At 35.2% G+C, this 21,498-nt stretch overlaps 1 protein-coding gene across 1 annotated transcript in view; it reads right to left on the bottom strand.

Moving 5' to 3' along the window:
- LOC120331301 (protein jagged-1b-like) overlaps positions 1 to 21,498 on the bottom strand; it is an 87,655-nt gene that overhangs the window by 54,070 nt on the left and 12,087 nt on the right. The window contains exons 4-6 of the mRNA XM_039398373.2: positions 9,998 to 10,046; positions 9,376 to 9,645; positions 4,171 to 4,231 (exon numbers count right to left, since the gene is read on the bottom strand). Coding sequence (XP_039254307.2) covers positions 4,171 to 4,231; positions 9,376 to 9,645; positions 9,998 to 10,046 — 380 coding nt within the window. The remainder of the gene's footprint in view (positions 1 to 4,170; positions 4,232 to 9,375; positions 9,646 to 9,997; positions 10,047 to 21,498) is intronic.

Raw genomic sequence — 21,498 nt, 5'->3', positions numbered from 1 at the left:
AAATTTGTCACAAATATAGCACTGTTTTAACACATCGAACCCATCAAAAATTCTTTTATATCGTTATTCCTATATTCAATCACACGCGTCCAAAAAAAGACATTAAAAGGTAACAGGAACACTGAGTTATATTTTCACACGGGAAATAAAACTTGTGGGCGGGATTAGATAAGAGAGATAAATTCTATCATAGATCTAATGTGAATGTGTATTGTTAAAAACAAACAGAAAATGAAAGCTATTTTACGGTATTTAGACATTGTTTTCACACCAAAATACTCATATTATTCAATTATTTTATTACATTAAAAAGTACCACCCACATTTGGGACATACCAGACGTAAAATAAAAATTAGAATTAAAATTTGTAACCTCAAAATTGCTTGAAATTTTACTTTTTTTTTAATTAAGCGTAAGAATTACAAAGATGTACATAAAAGGCGAATGAAAGTCTGAACAAAATGTGTTTACATGTTTTGAAAGATGTAAAAGATGATAGACATAAACAAAATAAGAATTTTTTTCCGCCAAATCGTTTCAATTTTTTGTATAAACTGGGTTGTTACAATATTTTTTGCAAAATATTTGTCGGAAACTTCATTTTTCTCAATTAAGCTTTCATTTAGAGTTTATTATAGTAAATGCACACATGCAATGAACGAATCAAGTTTAAACTGTGTTTCGTCACAAACCACACGGGATTCGCGCACTTGTCGCGTGATCAGCACACGTTGGTGACGTCACAAACGACGAGACAGTTCCGGGAGAAACGGAAGCGCGCCAAAACTTGTCGCGCCTTCGGTTTTTGAATTGTATACATGTAACGGCGTCGTTTACAAAGTGTTACATGTATTATAATGTAACAATTTACAAGTTTTTGTTTTATGACGTTAGAATAGGAATAAAACACCATTGTATTATGACGTTAAACAATGCTACCGCTATATAAAAGAATTTTGGCGCCTACGATGTTTCGGAAATAAGTTTCTCTTTAGATTTACCCATTGAGGAGTGTTAAATTTCAAAACAGCGCCACCGTTCTAGCGCCACAGCGTACAATATGTAGATTGTGTAAATTTGGAATTTGGTGATTTACAATAAAACGCTAAACAGTTTAAAAGGGGGGGCGGGCAAAGAGTTTGAAAACTACAAATGATGATTGTCATGCCAGTGTGTATCATACTATGAATCACCCCTACAGAACACGGGGTAAAAGTGATTATGATGTGACAAATATTTCTCGAAAGTGGTTATTTTGTAATAATACCAAATCACAATTAATATGTAACTAGTGTAATCCAGTATTCCAACTTTTTTTAAAAAAAGATCAAGTGAATGTCAAAAAAGCGATATTTCATCCTTTGATAAATATGAAGAAATGTAAATATATGCTTCGACAAATTATTGAGTGATTGTTAGCAAACAATTGTGATTGTGACCGAACAATATAAACTAAACTTTGTTGGCTTTATTATGTACACTATTAAATATACGACAAATTCAATGTAATTTATCTGTATTTGGGAGATTTTATTAGCTTTTTGTAAGGCTATGAAATTATTTTTGCCAATGTTATGACTCGAATTAATATCGTAATAATAGGCCTACAATTTGTGGGAGGACGAAATAGTTTAACAGCCAAATAACAGTTAATTGGACACATGTATTTCACATTGTAACGTGGGAAAATCCAACATAGGCTCTTCAACTAATCAAGTGCCCGACAGTCGGCACTGTGGCATTAACCCGTTACGAAGTATGTTTAACATGGTATTACACATTTATCTGGGATAGTTTAGAGGGGGTGACTACAAACGTTTAAATTTGTAATGGTGTTTTAATATAAGTATTTATACAAAGTACTGATTCTAGTAATATTATTTTCAAACTACGCATGTGTTGCATAATAGTCTATGTCAGCCGCCTCACCCAAGTCCTAATAATTATTAATCTTAATTAATAATGAGATAGACTACCCCGAATCGGTATATATTACAGTGGATCCAATATTAAACTACGAGGATTTTGTGGGATGCCTAATTCGGAGCGACTACGAGTTGAGGTACATATTTGCTTGGATCTTTAGTACAAAGCCCCCAAGCCCCCAAACCCGCCATGTGGTGGGAACAAACCCTGGATAATTACTAATTGTTTATTCTGAGCGGTGGCAGAAGTGTTTCTTGACACATTTTTTGTACATTTTGTACAAATGATCCCAGCTTTCTTTAGGTTAAATTTTTGCCCCATCTATCTTAAATCTGAAAGTATAAAATAAACAAAGAAATGTGGGACGATAACCTAACGTATTATAAACTTAAAATAAACATAGGGTAGAGCAAATTATGCCTAGTGAAAATTGCGTATATACGACACACTTTCGTTAAAAAGACGCAAAGAGTTAATCTACAATCTAATTTAATCACACAGGCACTTAAATCAAATACACCGTGCTTGTTGGCACCTTGTACAGCTTCTCAACAAGTGTTTAAATAAGATAAAGTTGGCATTAAATAAGTACAAACATGGCTTTGATTTAAACTTTGGTTTGGTGTCTGAAAGTGTTTGTAAAACTTCCCACTACAGCGTTTTACCTTGTAGGCTACCCGAACCGGTTCCATTACATTTGAACCCACGTCCATTTGAACCCATGACAATTGCACCTGTATGCTATTGCACCTATGGATTTTTTTTTGGTTCACGGATAGTTAAACCCATACTAACCTTAACCCATGGGTTTTAGCACCCGCATATAGATTGAACCCGTGGATATACGCATGGGTTCAAATGTACGTGGGTTCAAATGTACGGTCACCACCCGAACCTGTTTGTAGGAAAATATTTGACAAGAATATTTGGATCTTTTGTACAAAGCACAGGCCAAAAAAACACCACCACCAGCGCCCAATATATAATATAAAAATAGGGTACTCCCGAAGTATGCACACCAAGATGTCGCACAACCTGAATCCTAACCTGGTACACAACCTGAGTTAAGATTGTGCGCCGTCTTGGTGCGCATACATCAGGAGGTCCTAGTTATTATTCAGTTAGGTTAGGGTGAAGGCTAGAAATGCAAATTGCGCTAGAAATATAAATTTTCAATCATTGCTCAATCACCCCAACCCTAACTGGATAATTGCTAACTTTTTATTTTAAAACATGGCGGGGGGGGGGGGTATTTTTCAAATCTCAAACTTTGGCATTAGTGGCGGCAGCTTTACACAAAAGATCCTAAAATTTTTACTCTGACAGAAAATAGAATTCAAAATATGGCTGCAAATTTGAAGTTTTATTTGTTACATTACAATATTGGTATATTGTATAAAGCAGTCATCTGTACATTACTAAACATGGACTTCGGACTCTTTCTACATACAAATCACATAGGAAATCCGCTATTACTATATCAGAATATTTAAAGTTAATTATCGCTCAAATATGGATTAGGATACCATCAACAGCGAACACAAAATGCTACATTTAAAGTTGTTTAATTTTTTCGAATTCGTTCAAGATTTCTGTAAATTTAACTCAAGTTCATTACTCTTATTAAGGTACTCCTGTAGTGTGTGTACCAGGTTAGGGTTAGAGCATAATTCTTTTCCGATTTTCCTTATTTTAGTTCTATTACGAGTTCGGAGACTGTCTGTGTTAATTAAGTGAATATACCCCCTGCCCATAACTTTCAGTCCCTTTACACAAGTTAATGTGAAGTAGGCGAACAAAATTAGTTAGCTCCGTATTAGTATACACACTTCTGGAGCGCCGAACCATCATTTCGCATTAAAAATACCCTTTTCGAAACGTATTCAAACTATTTATCTAAATCAAGTGCAATGCGGCCGGCCATGCTTTTAGTGTGGCCCTAGTAAACACTCGGATTTTCCCTATCAAGCATAAAATCTTAATCCCACAGTTTTTGTTTAAAAAGGCGCATAATTGTTTTGGTTAACCCTGATCTAAATGTTTACATCTATCCTAACCCAGAACCTACAAAGAATCCTACTGCATATTCTCAATCTAACCGATCCTATTTCAAAACAAAATCTTTCCTTAGACCCCGGCTACAGCTATTATCCTAGATTCTTGCACAATAGTGAATCAAAAGAATCAACAAAACTTGATACGATAATTTTTAAAAAGACAAGATAAAGCATTTTTCCACTTACTTGCATTCATTAGGAGAAGAGCATTTCCCGTGTTCAGCACTGCATCCCGTCTTGCACTTCGCTAAAAATTGAAAAAATTGAAGAATTATTTATCTTCCAAATCATGGTTTGAATAAGCATCTCATAGAATATTAGTATCAATTGTTTCCCGCAAACCCAATTTAGGTAAATAAACGTGAGCATGTAAAGTGAAAGCACATTTGCTCAAAAATAAATACTTCGGAAATTCTGTTTTTCATAAAAAAAATATGGTACTCCAGTAGTATGTGAACCAAGATGGCGGATACCGGGACATAGTATGTGTACCAGGTTAGGGTTAGGCCATAATTTCAGGCATAAATACTACGGGAGTCACTTGGTTAGTCCCTGAACTCAAAATAGAACTTAAATAAGGCAAATTTGAATAAAATTATAGCCAAAAGTATCTAAAATATATAATGTTGTCGATAAAATTTTTCGGCAATTTTAAAACGAATCACGTGTAAAAATTCCAGAGCATCACGATATTCGATAGAGAAATAAATAAATCGAGTCTACAAAAGTTGGAAGACGATAGAATCGGACAGCGTTTATGCCGTCACAAACACACATTCATTCTTGAGTCATAATAAGGTCCGTCTTATGTTTACGAAGTCAAATTTTTCTACCCAGATACGACCATAAGTTGGTTTCGATGATCCGTGCGGTGGAAAGTAAATTGTTAGGGAAATCCTTTGCTAACCGCAATAAATTCAAACGAATTTCAACATTTTATGTAGGACAAATTCGATTTTATTAAAAATGTTCGTATTTAACGATTTTTTAGTTGAAATTATCGTGCATGAAAAACATTTTGTTTGCCATTTTTGCAAACTATTTTTACATTTAAGAGGACAATGCCAACCTACGATACAGTTTCTGGTTTACACGCTAATAAATATACAGTATTGTAACCCTCCCTAGTGGATGTTTGCAATTTTACATTCCAGTTCAACCTTCCATAGGATTAACTCGATTACCCAATTTGAATAGTGTCGTCACAATATTAACAAAAATCCTTTATTTCGTAATAAATACCGATTATACATATTTATATTATCACGGGGATACGCAGACATCAGTACGTTGTTGGAGGCAATACACGCGCGAACCTTAAGACGTGGCAGACACGTGGGTGGCGGCAAGCAGGACACAGCGCGGCAAATGTTGCAAACCAGACTTCGTTGGGGCGCGCGCTGTAACAAATTCGGGTGCTACGTTAGCGCGGGGTCTGCTGCGTGAGGGATAATACAGCAGTAGACCTCACTCTAAGGTGGAACCCTAATTTGTTCAAATAAATAGCAATAATATATATTCATTTAGTAATGAAAAATGGTGATATAGAGGTATATAGAATTTTGTTTAAAAGTTTGATTTCGTGATGTTGCCATACTCTGCATTATAGGCTGTACAAAACGTCATAATTTTGTCGGACAACCGTTCATCCCTTTTTTAACGGTATTTCTACAGTCCTATTGAAGCGAGATAAATGTATCGAAATTTTGCAAAATGGCGCATAAATTGGGACTTATTAGGAAAAATGAAATTGTTTTCTAAAGAACAAGCTGTATCATGCTGCATAGAAGTTCCAAATTTTCATATTTGATTGTATATGTGTTACGTCACTAGAGATTCTGAAACTGTCGAATTTTGTTTCATAGAACTCTTTGAATATGTTTGTGTCTCTTTGTTTGAACGGCGATATCAATAGATTGTTAACGATAATGGCAAAGACAAGAATGTGCAAGCTATACCAAAAATCAATAAAACCGCTATTTTGTAGGATTTTTAACTATAATTTGATCATAATCTTTTGTGGAAAAAATAGTTGTTATGACGATAACTTTTTTAAATCCCAGATACCCACTGTGAAGGCACAATGCCACCCAAAGCGAGTCGGATCATTTGCATAAAAACTTTCAGCAGGAATTTTGACAACGGCCACTTATATGCCAAAGATAATATATGAAATACATGTATATTCCATGCTTGGGTATAATATGCCAATTTGAATTGAAAAATGCCGGTTCGCCGGGTTAAAAGCTTTAGAATGCGATAACATGGTCTTATCGCCGTGAAACATATGGTGTTTGCGAATATTGTCTCATACCGTAAGTGGGTGAACCAGGTCGATTTCATTCGGTTTAATGAATGTAGTAAACAAATAAATTTTGATGAAAAATATGAGTGCTGTGGTCAAATATATGGACACGAAGTTGGAATCGGTACGGTCCCTGTTTGATGAAAAGATTTCTCCGATGACGTCAGAAAATATGAGGTCATCAACCCTCATCCTCCCCAAATAAATTTGCATGCTCCACTAAGTCCGATTAAAATAAATAAATCGGAAAAAGTTTCCTTTTTTATTTCAACTTTTCTGGCTAGACTGACCATTCTAAATAAGAGAAGTGGTCAATTATCTTACGAATGGTCAAGAGATCTCTAGAGAGCAATTGATACCATTATATGTATTTCATAAAGTGTCACTTATGGCGTCAAATTTCTGGGAAAGGGCGCGGTGATCTTTTGAAGCAATTTATAAGTTCTAAATTGACACCAAAAGTATCGCTGGTCAGTTTGGCAAATCCCTTGAGAGAGAGCAGTTGTCCATTGAATGAATTGATACACTGGACAATACGTAACATATTTTATGTGTCCCCCGTGCTTGGGCTAAGGATATATTTCTCATGTAAAGTAAAGTGAAAAATGAGAACCTTTTAGCAAAATAGCTAATATGAAATGAAATAAAACAATTAACAATTTTTGCTTGCATTGATTAGCTATGTATCAGAGAGCCCTCTCAAGGTTTAGAAATGTAAAGTCAACACGACCCAAACGAGCGCGCATTCACAAATACTGCCAATGAATAACAGTGCAATGCAAGTAATACCGCTTGTTTTTAATATTCTGAGACGCATTACTATCTTTATGCCATGATAAAAGATATGAAACTGTATATCATTGATGATAAACCTTTATTAAGACAGATTTAAACAAATTCGGAAAGTCTATAGGCGCAATATGACTCAACTTTAAAGCGTTTTGGAGTAGCCTTTTAAACGGTGTTGTAAACGCATTTCAATGCATTTTTCTGCATGTCATACATGGCCATTGTTTCGTATCTTGAAACGTTTTTAGATCCCCAATACGCTTCAAAACCTTAAGTTGATACAGTCTAACTTGGTAATTTACGATTTCAGAAGGTTAGGGGACGCAATCCGGCCTGTCCGAAAAGGTTAACATTCCAAACACGAAATGGACATCCCATAAGGCAAATGACCTCGGCGCTCATTACATCCGATTAGAAATGTATTTGGCAATGTGATAACCAATACCAATTGAATTGGTCAATTCCGCGTAACAAAGGTCGCATTTCAAAGACCACGTGTTTAATTTGAAGTTCTCGTCATGTTAAATTGGTGTGAGCTTGGCAAGCAAGCTACATTTATGATAATTGATTTAGTCTAATTGAAAAGGTGTTGAGTATGAGTTACGGTATATCCTCGCATATAAGTTGCCAAAAAAAGTTTCCAAACTGAGGGGTCGGCCTATACGAGCATAACCATAATCGCATTACAATTGAGGGTTTGACTTTGATAGTAAGGATCAATTTGAAGGATTTTGAGACACTTCTCAAATCGTCATTAATAAAAGTGAAACATAATAATTCCAGAAATAAAGAACGAAATCTCATCTCTCACCCCCTGACATAGTGAGAGCATCAGATTCCGCAGATCATAGTTCTGTTAAAGTACCCAGATTGCTGCAATATACTGTATTTGCACCACATAGGAGACATAACCTTTCTCCATAGATAAATTCGTCCAATTAAGGCGCCATTGTACAGTATCAACCACAAAACGCAATTTACACATTTTTCGTCTGTCACTGTCTGAGTACGCCTGGCTAATATCTATATTAGGAAAGTAAAAAGCCACACAAGCATTGTCTATATATTTTAACACCTCGCCAAAGATAACCCAACATAATGGGACACAAACTCATTGACAGACAATAGACTAAACTTATAAAATTTAAATGAAGCAGCAGCTGGCATACATTTTAAATCTGCCAATCACGGGAAAGCACTTTTTAAGGCGTGTATGACCTTGAAAATGGCGTGCAAGGTTATTTGTAGGTCTACGTTGAAAGCGGAATTTCAAAGTTGGGAAAAGCGATTTACGATAAGGAAATTCTAAAAGGTCCAAACGACAGACAGAAAAAGCCTATTATCGCGTTTTAACCTATATTTGACGCGATCAAAATGTGCGTAAAGGCGGACGCTTGCGAATCGTACCTTGCAAATGACCATTTTATCAAATTCCCGCCTTTGACATCTGTCAGCGAACGACTCATCCACATACATTGTGACGTCACTGTGGTTAAGACGACGTCACAAGGGAATACTATTTCGGAAACTTGCGCGGTTGCGGCGCGCGAATACCGGTCCAGCTTGCTACGTGAGGGCATAAGAATACTTTTTCAAGTCTCCACATCTTTGGGCGGCGATAATAAATAGGTAATCATTGATGGTGATCACTCGGACGGTGGTTGCAATCGCTATATGTTACATACAATGTTGCAATTGTAGAGCAAGAGATAGGTTTACTTCATCGAATGTCGCGCATTTATGGTAATGACTAAAATGCAAAAATGGCGTAACTTGCCAAGAGAGCCATGCCCCAGAAAAAAAATTTAATAGCTATGTTTCTCGGGCCAAGCGGCTTTTACTGGCGCATATTGCGTATAGTTTCAGTGAATTTTCGCTTGTAACATTGATCATAGATTGGTCTCCTCTACTTCTTAGTGAGTGTCAGTAACTTTGCTCAGAGGTGAGTCTCCTTTACTTCTGAGTGAGTGTCCGTAACTTTGCTCAGAGGTGAGTCTCCTTTACTTTTGAGTGAGTGTCCGTACCTTGCTCTCAGAGATGAGTCGTGGTAATAATAGTTTTAGAACCCCTGCACTAACTCATATTCAGAAATGAAAGCGCGGTGACTAGAAACACGCTGCTCTGAATTACCCATATACGGTTAAATTTCAACTTAAATTTCTCAATATTCACTGCACAAGCAGCGAACTTAAAAAAAAACGTAATTAGATACTCAAAAAATTAGATTTAATCCCCAATTCCGTCAAGTTAAACAAACAAAAAACAAAAGAAAAACAGCAACATTCAGATCCACTTACCGATATTGCATTCTTTTCCCATCCAACCATCTAAGCATTTTTTATTTCCCGCGTGATCGCAAGTAAAATGACCGAAAAATCCGTTCCTGGGCCGACAGAATTTGGTGCAATTAAATCCATAGTAATGCTCCTCACACCGGACGCGTATTTTATATTCAATATGGGCAATAGGTCCGTTGTGCTGTTTAGTGTGCCACTGGTCCCCCGGATTCAGCATTCCTGAGTGGACGACTCTTTCAATAAGTTGACTTTTCGGTTCTCGGTCGTAGGCTGTGTGACGTAATAAAACAGAATGTGATATCATAATGGTGATTGAAATAAATAATTTGTTAAAAAATTGAAATTTTGGGAAAAATTCGTTCACCAGTTCAACCAATTAGAAGTCCGAAGCGGGTGTCAAAGGTTATAACACCGGGAAGTCTCTATTTGTTAGTAATGATGACTACATGTCATTTGTGGATAAGATGAAAAAAAGCAGGAAATAGGGCGAAAAGAGTTGGAAATACAGATTAGAATAAACTGCACAATTCATCAGGAAAAAATGAGGCGGTGATTGAACTGGGATTCGAACCCAGGACCTCTAGTTCAATAAATATGAATAAAATACAAAATTTATTGATACCTGTTCGATTGTCATTATCCAAAGCTTCCAAGATCATTGTGTACGTCCGCTGAAAAATAGGAATAAAAATGTCATAATAAAAGCATGTGTAGAGAAATAGGCGCCTGTCTGCGAAATTAGTTCATAAAATAAATAAATATTAGAGATTATAATATTATAGAGTAAAATAAAAAATAAAATCGTTCACAAAAACTATAAATTGTTGTACGGGTACTTGTTTGTAAATCTTGATCCATAATGCATGAGGTCCAATAATATGTTCAAGTGTTAGTAACTATCCATATACGACCATGATTTAGCGTGAGTTTTAGAGTAAAGTCTAAACCAGGGGTGTGCAAACTGCGGCCCGCGGGCCGAATGCGGCCCGCAAAGTAATATTGAGCGGCCCGCGGAGAAGCGCCAATTTTGAATGGTACCAGTAGGTACCCGAGTACCACAGTCATATTAGCAAAACTAACTAGTAATCACATTTTTGTACCTGAAACTACTATGAATTATATCTTAAATAAAAGTGCGGCCCGCGGTTTCACCCAATTACTTGAATCTGGCTCTCCTGTAATAAAGGTTGCCTGGTCTAAACGGAATAAAATTTTGGAATCAAATATAGTCGAGTTTTTTCGAATTTGGTATCAGTTTAAATTCCCAGACTATGAATATGTAACGTTCTAAAAATACTTGCCACGTAATTAATTCATAAACAATTTCATAATTATATAGAGAACGTCTCTTTCAATAGAAACGATACTTAAGTATATAGACGTATAAGCTTTTCATAATTAGTACAATCGAAGAATGGAATTTTTATAACCTTATATCATCTTGAAATTTGGAAAGTCTAACTGATCAAGGACTTCTAGCAAGATTATTAGTTAAATGACATTTGAATTGAGTTTTTTTATTTCTATATTAGTAACTGACACGACTTCGTCAAGAGCATTGGGTAAATGACATTTGAATTGAGATTTTTTTTTCCATATCAGTAACTGACACGACTTCGTCAAGAGCATTGGGTAAATGACATTTGAATTGAGATTTTTCTAAATTTGTGAAACCATAGCGCCGGGTCTTCAACTAAATAAGTAGTAAGCTACCACTAACACACTAAGAGCTGTATAAGATTAAATTTTACAGAGATGTCGAAAGATGCCGCCATATTGGATGAAGTTTGAGCGCTGTATCTATACATTTTTCGACGTTAGATCGGAAGTACAAAGGTGAAACAGACGCTACGATCTTCGACCTCGCCTTTCGATTAGGTTCACGCTAAAAGTCAAGTACAACAGGAAAAAACAGCGTTAGCATACATGGCCTTGGTAATTATACAACTACACAACATGTAATTTTAGAAATAGCAATATTAAAGCCTTTAATTAAAGTCTCGTTTAGCGGAAGACGATAAAAATCAAATTATTAATGTCTGATAAAACGAAAAAACGCTTTTTTGTTTTAATTTTTGTTAAAAAAAGTAATTTTTTTAGCAAAACTACATTTTTTGTAAATGCCAATTATTTAGGATTTCAAAAATTCCAATTATATAAATCGTGGGATAATTATATGATACCTATTGTTTTCTCACAATGCGAACATGAACGTGACAATGCAATAAATTGAAACAATCAATTCTCCTATTGTCCTACATTCAAAATTATACATCAAGACACTTAACAAACACAAATTCAAAGTTTTTGCGCCAATTTTACAGGTGGACTCACATCTGGAATATCAAAGGTTATAAATCATTAAACGGCGATTTGAAAAGTCGATGCAAACCTTATTTCATCACAATACTTCTCAAAAGTATAAGAAAAAAATTCCGCACTATAGACCTTTTTAAAATATTTAGCGCCAAACCGTATGCATTACTAAGCAGCATCTATTTTGCTCAAGTAAAGTCACGCAACAATTTCAAAACTCGCTGTTTCTCACTTTGAAGTAATTTCTGGTAAAATAAATGCTATTTAAATATGACTATTTTGTGTTAGAAATTCATTTTTTTGGTCGTAGAAGCATTACAATATTTGAACAATTTCTTGGGTCGCAAGGATTTACAAAATCATTTTTTTTTAATCTGGTTTGCTTAAAAATAGGGTGGGACCCACTGCCGTACAGCATATACGACTTCACTAACATAAAGGACCAGTAATTAGGAACGCGCTGCTTAACCATATAATATAAAATGCTAGTTAAACTTTAAACTTTTTTTTACAGTTTTGGCAATGAATGATAGATGGATTTATTAGCATATGACTCTATTCACGCGTGTTGTATTGTCTGTCTGTGTAACTGTCCATGGTCGATATCATATGTATGAATATTATTCTTTATACATTTCCGCTAACTATGTGGTCGATGGATCTGTTCTTTCATTAGTTGGTGGTTAATCATAGAAATATAGGGTGTCCATGAAGTCTTGAAAATCTATCTGAAGCTTACTCCTCTTTCTACGTCTTTTTCCAGAACGAGGTCCCGTACAGTAATATAAGTATACTGAGTTTATTTCTGAGCGTTTTTTCCCTTTTAGGTAGGAAAAGGGCGGATGAGTAATTGGGCTTGATTTAGTTCCCTAAAACAACGGTGATCATTATATACATATCAAATACACGAATGAGGAAAATAAAAGACTATTTATTCCAATTTAGCTTAGCAATTTAGTTTTAGCAATTAATATTTTACCAAATTCAAAAAAATTCTAAAACTTCAAATTTTTGATATATAAATTAAATTCTAAAACCATAAACGTGCCGTTACAAAAGCACGATTCCTCGCAATATAAATTCAGTTATTTGTCCTTGTTTTTATCTCTTCTTATCCTATATTTACATCCATAAATCGGCAAATTCTTTTTGAAGAGACTGGTGCGCGTATTCACCATTCATAAACATAATAATATAATCCCGTGAGTGTCCGTGCCCTATCTACCGTTACGGCGATTTCTACTCTAATCCTGGCATTAGAAAGTAAATACAAAATCGCCCAGTACGATAAGACCTTTGTAAACATGGCTTGAACATATATAACCCAAATGAAATGAAAGTAAAAAAACTACACATCAGCTGTGGCCATGGGGTCACTGTTTTACATTGTGAAATATAAATACTTTAGCTCGCGACCAGGTCACACTCAATTGGCCATATTATTATTGTTATTAGCAATGGGGCCTTGTCCAGTTTGTGCGACTTTAGCCCTTAAAACTTCCCATTGTCGACGCTTTTTTAGCAAAATGGGTGACATTTTGAAATGCCTGATCTGTTATGAATTAGGCTGGAATTTAACGTAACAAATTCCGACTCATTGCTTGGTATTTTTGGAGTTTTAGGGAGATTTATGAATGAAATATCAATTTAACCCCTTTTTCAGTCATTTAGAGCTGGGATGTGCAACATTTTTTACATTATTTGCGAGGGCAATCTGTAAGTGTGTCCCGCAAAACCCAATCGATAGCTCATTGATGTGCTGGCAATTGCTTTGTGGGACCCTTACATAATGTTTGCATGGGGATTAGGAAATACTTGAGAGTTTTACCGCGAATCAACAGTAAGGTGGATTTTAAAAACGTATGCATGAAAATGCTGCAAAAAAATCAACAAATTTAATAAATATTTCGAGTTATTTCAATGAAAATTTAAACCTCGTTGAGTTTGGTTCTTAATAGATCACACTACTATACACTTTTATGTAGTCGCAAATACGGTGATTTTTTCGATTTACGTTAAAATTCAATTAATCTACGATTTTTTTAGGTAACAGTCAACACGTCAGGTCATAACGTGTGAAAATCAAACACATATTCAACTGGTACTTCACTGATTACAAATAGAGGTTACAGAGGATAAAAGTTGTCTTTATTAGTGCAATACAAAGAGAATATAGCGCTGAATTGCTTGTACAAGCATTCATGAGGAGCGAAAATCAAGCATAACTGCCGTATAAAATGAGGATGGAGTTGAAAACACACGTTTTCCGATAGCTGTTACAGTCTAACTCGGCGATTAGAAATTTCCGAACCCCCGTAGCTTTGAAATTCCATGGCTGCCCCCCCCCCCCCCCCCCCCCCCCCCGATTACTAAGTTGAGTCTCCATGGCTTCAAGTTAATGACAAGTTTAAGGGTGATTTTATTTAGATGAATTGTGTGTGATATATGGAGAATCGATTCCAACTCAAGCCGATTCAATGTCTTGAGCACAAAAAAAAAATTTAATTTACATTCAGGAAAAACCACCATTTAATATTCCTGTCAAGTATTTTTACGTCATAAACGTATGGTTTGTTCGGTTTCCATTATTTATTGTTATGTGACAATGCCATACGCCGCACCCTTGACGATGTGTTTATTTTCATAGGCTTATGAAAATTATGCCAAATTTAAATGACATATTACTAAAAATGGTTGAAAACTAACAATAAAATTGAATATACAAAAAAATAATAAGTTTTTTGTCCTCAATTCGAACTTATGTAACTTGAGTCAAATTTTTCATTTCAAAATACCAAATTGTAACTAATTTGAGCGATTTTCTCCATTTAAAATATTTCTATATTTGCACCCCCTGAAATGGTTTCGCCCAAGCCGCGGTGTTCGCCGTTTGCTTTTCCCACGGTCCGGGAGACTCTCACTCCGCGTGTACTCGTCTTAGTTTAGTTTCTTTACATTATCTCACTCCCAAAGTCGGTTTGTTATCGCTGTCATCATAGGCAACAAAAAGCCGCAGCAATTTTTACATAAAACTAAACACGTTTGAGTTTTTTTGAGGCTTTTCTGGTGTTTCAAAATGGCCAGGTATATCCCAAACATACCAAAAAGTAGCGTTGAGTCTATGCCATCTTTAGTCGAAGAAAAATTGATGAGTTTTAAGAGAAAACTTGCGGCACGCTTCGGGCACAACTCTCCAGAAATTTATGGTTATTTGGACAGAAGACTAAAATGCTATTATTGCAAATTTGATGTAACTTGTGAGGTCATTTTAAATGTGAACTGTCTGATAATTAACAAAAAACATTTTAAAAACAAACATATTTTTCTTTATTGATTTCGAATTCGTTCGTGTATATGGCACTCATTTCGTAATAACTTGCGAAAGATACGCATAATTTGCTGCTAGAGACTTGTTCCGAGAGAAAATCAAGTGTAACTCGTATAAATTGACTAGGCAACGCTAAACCGAACACTGGTAAACAAGGAAATTATTTCCGAATTTTTTGATAAATGCGTGTATCGTTAGCTGCTTTTACAAAGCCATGTCCTAAGCGGAAATGTAATATCTCATATAAAGTGCCTACACGCAAAAAAAAATTAAAAAATTGAAATTGCAAATTTTAGTGAAAACATAATATGTTATACTTGCTATTAGGTTTCATTTTAATTCAGGTATTTGAATTGTATTAAATGATAATAAATTAATTAATATCCATAATTGAGAAATCATAATCTTGACGGATTTTTTCGATATAAATATATATGTATATATTTTGAATTAAACTTTTAAAAATACTAAAAACGCCAAAAATATAAAAAATATTCAAATTTATTTTTAACGTTGACTATTTTGAGAAAAATGCACGTTTTTGTCAATTTGCCAATTTCAAATTCCTTTCAAAATTTTCACACAAGACAATTTTTATCTCTAGTTTAGATCAATAGATTATTTATTATTACACAAGGACGCGCATGGGAAAATTTTACGGCGTTAAAATATAACTAAACGATATTTGTCGTAATGAATGGATAGAAATAAACAAAAAACTTATGCCAAAAATCGTGACTTTTTTTCGATTTTATACTCACGGTCGTGTGGCTGACGCAAGGCTATATAGATAGCAATTTATATATATTAAAATTTAGGTGATTGAATGTAATTTCGATATTAATTTACTATATAGAATGATTTTATATTTTATTTAAAGCAGCGGTGTGCAGTATTTTTCGGTGTGCAGTATCGCTTTCGTGAGATATCGCGTGCATCTAACAGACAGACAAACAAACAAACAGACAAATACCTATCAACATACTTACCGATCTTAAGATCGATGAGTAATTAGAGACAATCAGAGCGTCAGAGGAGAGGCAAAAGGAAAGAGAATGCGCCATCGCTTCAATTTCCAAAGAATCGGGATACACCCAGTTCCGCATTGCCAATACCTAATTTACAGATCCCTGGATGAGGTGGCGGGACCAGCACTTGAATCTTTATTTAACCTCAAATGCTAACATAATCAGGTACAATGATTTTACAACTGGACATCGCGTCCTTAAAGTGCCGCCATACTTAGGATAAACCAAATTATTTCAGTTACACGCCCACTGTGCAAATATACATTTAAGAATAATACAGGTATTTTGAAATGATAGTATTGCTGCAATTATTCCTTCAAATACAAAGAGAAACATTACCAAAAAACGCAATTTTTTAATATTTAATTTTAACCACTATATTATAGTTATAAAATTTATAAAATCACTATATAGCATAAGTTATAACTTAAACGAAAGTTGAATAGTATTATAAACGTAGGATAGTTACAAATGACAAGACAAATTTCCTTTTTAGTATGTTCCTACGTCAATTCAAATTTGTTCAGTATGTACTCGGTAATTGTATATGATTTATAGCATTTATATACATATAGACATAGCATAGTAAGTGTGGGAAAATACAATTTTAAAATCCTATTGTGCCGTAAAAAATAACTGTCTTTTATTCGTCTGTGACGTAATAAAATAGCCTGAGAAAAGCAAGCACATTTGAAGATTTGTCAAAGCTATATAAACACACGAAACGGGACCAGAATCGTTTATTTGCAAAGCCGATCGCCGAGGCTCAGTAATACATATTACGCATGACAGATGTCCATTGCTATTATTAGGTAACAATGATAAGAAAAATGCGCCATATTTTAAAAATCGATTTTCCCGCTCTTTTTTTGTAATTAACGTCTTCTTTCGCTTCAGAATTTTAGCGCTCAAACAAAAACAGATAAAAATTGAACAAATATTACCCAGCAATGTAACAGAGGACAATTTACATACATCGGCAAATTGCAGAGAGAAAAGAAAAACATTTTTCAGATTGGGATTACAGAAAAACTCTTCATTAACTTATTATTATAACGCATTAATAATGACATGCGACAAAACGGCGACATGGGAAGTAATGGCGATTATTCTATCATAATATTATTTTATGCTTTCCATTGTTTGACAACAAAGTAGCAATTAAATTCCACTGAAAAAGTAACAATTTTAAATTGAAAATGGGCGTGGCGCCGTTTAACTAAAACATTGTTACAAAACAAAGGTGATCAATTATTGAAGAATAATTACAGCTTTATTACGTAATAAACATAAGGAGTGGAAGTATAATGAAGTATAATAACATCAAACAAATAATTATTCATGTCACAAGTCGCCAGTACTTTTTTTTCAAGACGTCATTGGGATAAACAAAACCTAATTATCAAATTTTGATATTTATGAAGCGCATTAAAATGAAAATTCGAAAATAACCCGAATAGTCCATCCATAGTTGCTGTACACTTGTCAACTTCTAATCCGTGCGTTTTCCCAGTCGTTACGCCCCACGAAAAAGCGTTATTCAGGTCCGAAACGCCTTATCCAAAAGAGGATTAATTTGCGACAAAACAAATATAACATTATACAACTTTAAATTGACAATTTTTCAATTTGCGCCATACAAGAATTGTAGTCAGAGCTCGCATAAAAAGACGACTCTATACGCCACCCAGACTTGATCGCCAATTTCGTAAAATCGCAGACGGGGCCGCGATAAACTTTACCCCATAATGGACAATCATATCTCTCGTTGCCCCAAAGTGGTCATTCTGTTTACAAAGGCTCAATAAAGAATTAGATCTTCGCGAGTCGGCGGGAAAAAGGATAAAAATATTTGTCGTAAAAGCTTTGTGATGTCACACTGATATCTGTTCGTTCACAAAAGCATTTGTTACGGCATAAAACGCGTGACTAAAAATTGATAAGGATTAAACATAGAACTTGACGAAATTGCTCAGATAATGTCCAAATTTATAACGGCCCGAAAACTTTTCTACAAAACAATTATTCTACCCCAAATGTACCATTTTCTAGTGTGGGCCAGGCATGCAACTAAGCGGCGATATTTTAAGATTCTTTCTCATTTACTATATACGATTCAAAACACAGGAACGGCAGGTGGTGGGCAGGTACACCGAATTACGGGCGGCAAATTTAAAAAATAAAGAAACGGCTTCTGACCCTAGAATTACTGTTATATACATAAATAATAATAGTAAAAATTATACAAATATTATCAGTGGCCAATTATGGGCCAAATGAAAAATCTAACACAAGTAGAAACACGATATGCTAAAATGTAGATTTTATCTTACAAAGTCAACTAGATTTTACAAGGGAACACATCTAAAACATGGCCCATGTATACGCCATATATGATTTACTATTTACTTAAAGATTTTAAGAAAGATTCAATGCTCAATTCGGGTTGTAAATGACCTATTTGGCCCTATTTTAGGTTGATGGACAGTACCTAACTGAATGAGAGCAGGAGAAAAGGTTATATGCAGCTTTGGTGCATGTGAGTTACTTATGTATATAGATATCGGTACTGCGCAGTATGTCGTAGTTGCGAATAAAGATGGATATTTAATTCCAATCACCATTTGAGTAGCATCTTCCGCGGGTGAATATTGATTGGGCTGTCTCTTAGACAGTCAGTTAGAAATAGAAATGGATATACAATATAAGTTCCCAACGGCAATTTGAAAGGACTGGCGTTCTACTGACTGCTACACTGAGAATTAGATGTTCTAAAAATGGATATGTGGAGCTTTGGCCACTTTGAACTATCAAAGCAAGTTATGGTCAAGCCTCGATGGACATTTAAAGTGGAGCTATTATAAGCTTATATGATAAGGTCAATTTCGTAGGGCAATTGGCGGTGACCTTTCTGGATGTCATTTGGAACATATATAAAAACTTTATACATTATTCAGGACGGTTTAATTCCAGTTTATAAACTGAAACTGGTGTGTTGTTTACGACAAAACTCAATTTAGTAACATTGACCTAAGGTGGAGAAGCGCCATATGGGCATAATGGACATCAAGAAACTTTACTATACACAAAAATATATTAAGATTCCCAAATTCATGTGTCAACCATCAGAGAGACCGTATGCTGAATTACGTTAACTGGACTTTTGGGAATTGAAGTGTTCTGACCAAGTGACCAATTCAAGTTGAACGACGTATGTCGCATGATATCGGTTTTTGAAATTTTAAAATTTTCGAAAGAGATGTCCACAAAGGGTGGTCAAATACTCCAGGGAATTTTATAACCTTGCAATGGTTTAGTAAATTCTTGCTTTCGTTGCGTTAAAGTGGCGGCCATTTGTATGGAGATTCGGGACAAGTATTCAGGCTTATTCCTAAACTGCCATCTAACTAATAGGCAGTCCAATGACGTAACCTTTTCTAATCCCAGCCTGGTGTCTATACAGCAGGCCAATAGCCCTCTGCGGAAGATTCCATTTAAATGACGGTCGGGCCGCATATTAAGGGCTTTTTCATACGGAGTATAAGAAATCAGTTAATCCTAAGAATGAACCCGCTTTATCCGGGGCCCGGGCCCTTTCAAATGAACAGCACATTTAGTGGATGCTTGTCTAGAGAACTATTCATGACAAATTGAGAAAATCTTGCATGTCACGCCCACCAACTGTACGTGAACTTCTATTGGAAGGAATTCAAACCAATGCGTTGGAAGCATGACAGAAAGGCGCAGGCCGTCCGTTCCTACAATCTCAGGGGATCGCACCGTGTCCCTTTGGGATCACACTAAATTCTGTAAGGTAATACGCACGCTTAGTCAGCGCCACGCGCGCGAGGGAGCCATGAATGTCGAAACGTCTCTAGGAAGACGACTCGTGTCGAACACTCCGATATACAGGGTGTCCATAAAGTCCCTTTACAATTTCAATTTTGTTATGAAGTCAATTCTCAATATATCTTAACCAGGTTTGTTGTTTTTTAATCAGTAATTGTTCAAGTATTTTTACATCATTTAATACATCTGCGAGGGCTGAAACAATATATGCTAGCAATAATTCGCTTTGAAATTTTAAAACTTTATGGACACCTTATATAGCAAAGATTTCTTTATTCTGAATTCCGTGGTTGAATCGAGATATACAATGACAATCTAGTGAACGTTGTCATTGTAAGTGAATATATGACAAAGATTTTCAAATTAAAATTCGATTTTCTCGGAGTTGGCACCTGTAATCCGAGCTAACATTTTATGCATCCCTGGAGTTGGAGTCAAAATTTTCACTATCCGAAATCGGAAATTGATTGTGATATTTCCCTGATTACAAACCGCTATGAATGACCTCGAAGAGTTAAGAAGAGGGAGGTATTCGGCTGAAATAGTCAAAATAACTCGGATGTAAACAAGCTTACAAATAGCGTTCAGTATCAGGCTATATCGCAAAATATCCTCAAGTAACCCCAAATTATATTTCATTCTGATGCAACAATTGTACAGGAAGCGTGGATGGATTGATGAATTCCGTGGTCATTATTACATAATAATATGATTCCATGGTAACGAGAATAACAAATATGAACATGTATGAAAATATCACAATAATCAATGGCCAACTCCAGGTCAAAGATAATGGTTTTTTAATAAACATTTCTATAGGCAAATTTACAGAAAATGCACGGGAGTAACAAGGCAGGATTGAAGTTACAGATGAGTAAAATAACTGGTGGTAAACACGCACTCTTCGAGATTAAAAGAAAGTTATATTTTAAAATTATTCTACAAAATTCGATTTTGGATATTTTGAAATGCTTCATAAAGCGGACTCTCGGAATTATTTTTCTTGAAAACAAATAATAGGCAATTTTTAATAGCAAGATATTTCCAGTTTGCCATTTCATATTAACTATATTTAGCCATTGATACGATAGCGAGCATTGGGGTTCTGACCCCAAGACTTTAATCTGTGATGACGACAGGGTATGCCAAACGCTGTAACCGCAAGGCGATCGCAAGACGATTCACAACTTTCAAATTTCCAGATCGCCATGATACAGAATATAACTCGCTGATGATTAAATTGTAACAAAACGCAGTTTTAACAACAGACACCGCGATGATTGGTCTTATAACGTCTTCTAAGACAAATGTAGGTCAATTGGAAGCGCACTGATAACACAAAACTACTCGCACACTTCTGATACAGCCGAAAGAATTTTTGGACAATTAACAGTATGCCGCCATATACGACCCATACAAAGGCATGCTATAACGAATGGTCACTTATCATATGACAGAGAGTATTAATAATAGCATTAAAAAGACCGACACATAAGACATTGTGTTTTAATACAATTGACAGTTGATATCAAAAAGTGTATAACGCCGAATAAATTTCAGGGTAAGAGAAATAAAAGGCTATTGAGTCGAAATCAGGAGTGA

Source organism: Styela clava, chromosome 6, assembly GCF_964204865.1.
Source record: "Styela clava chromosome 6, kaStyClav1.hap1.2, whole genome shotgun sequence".
NCBI classification, from domain to species: domain Eukaryota; kingdom Metazoa; phylum Chordata; class Ascidiacea; order Stolidobranchia; family Styelidae; genus Styela; species Styela clava.
This window is presented reverse-complemented; position numbering and strand designations above follow the sequence as displayed.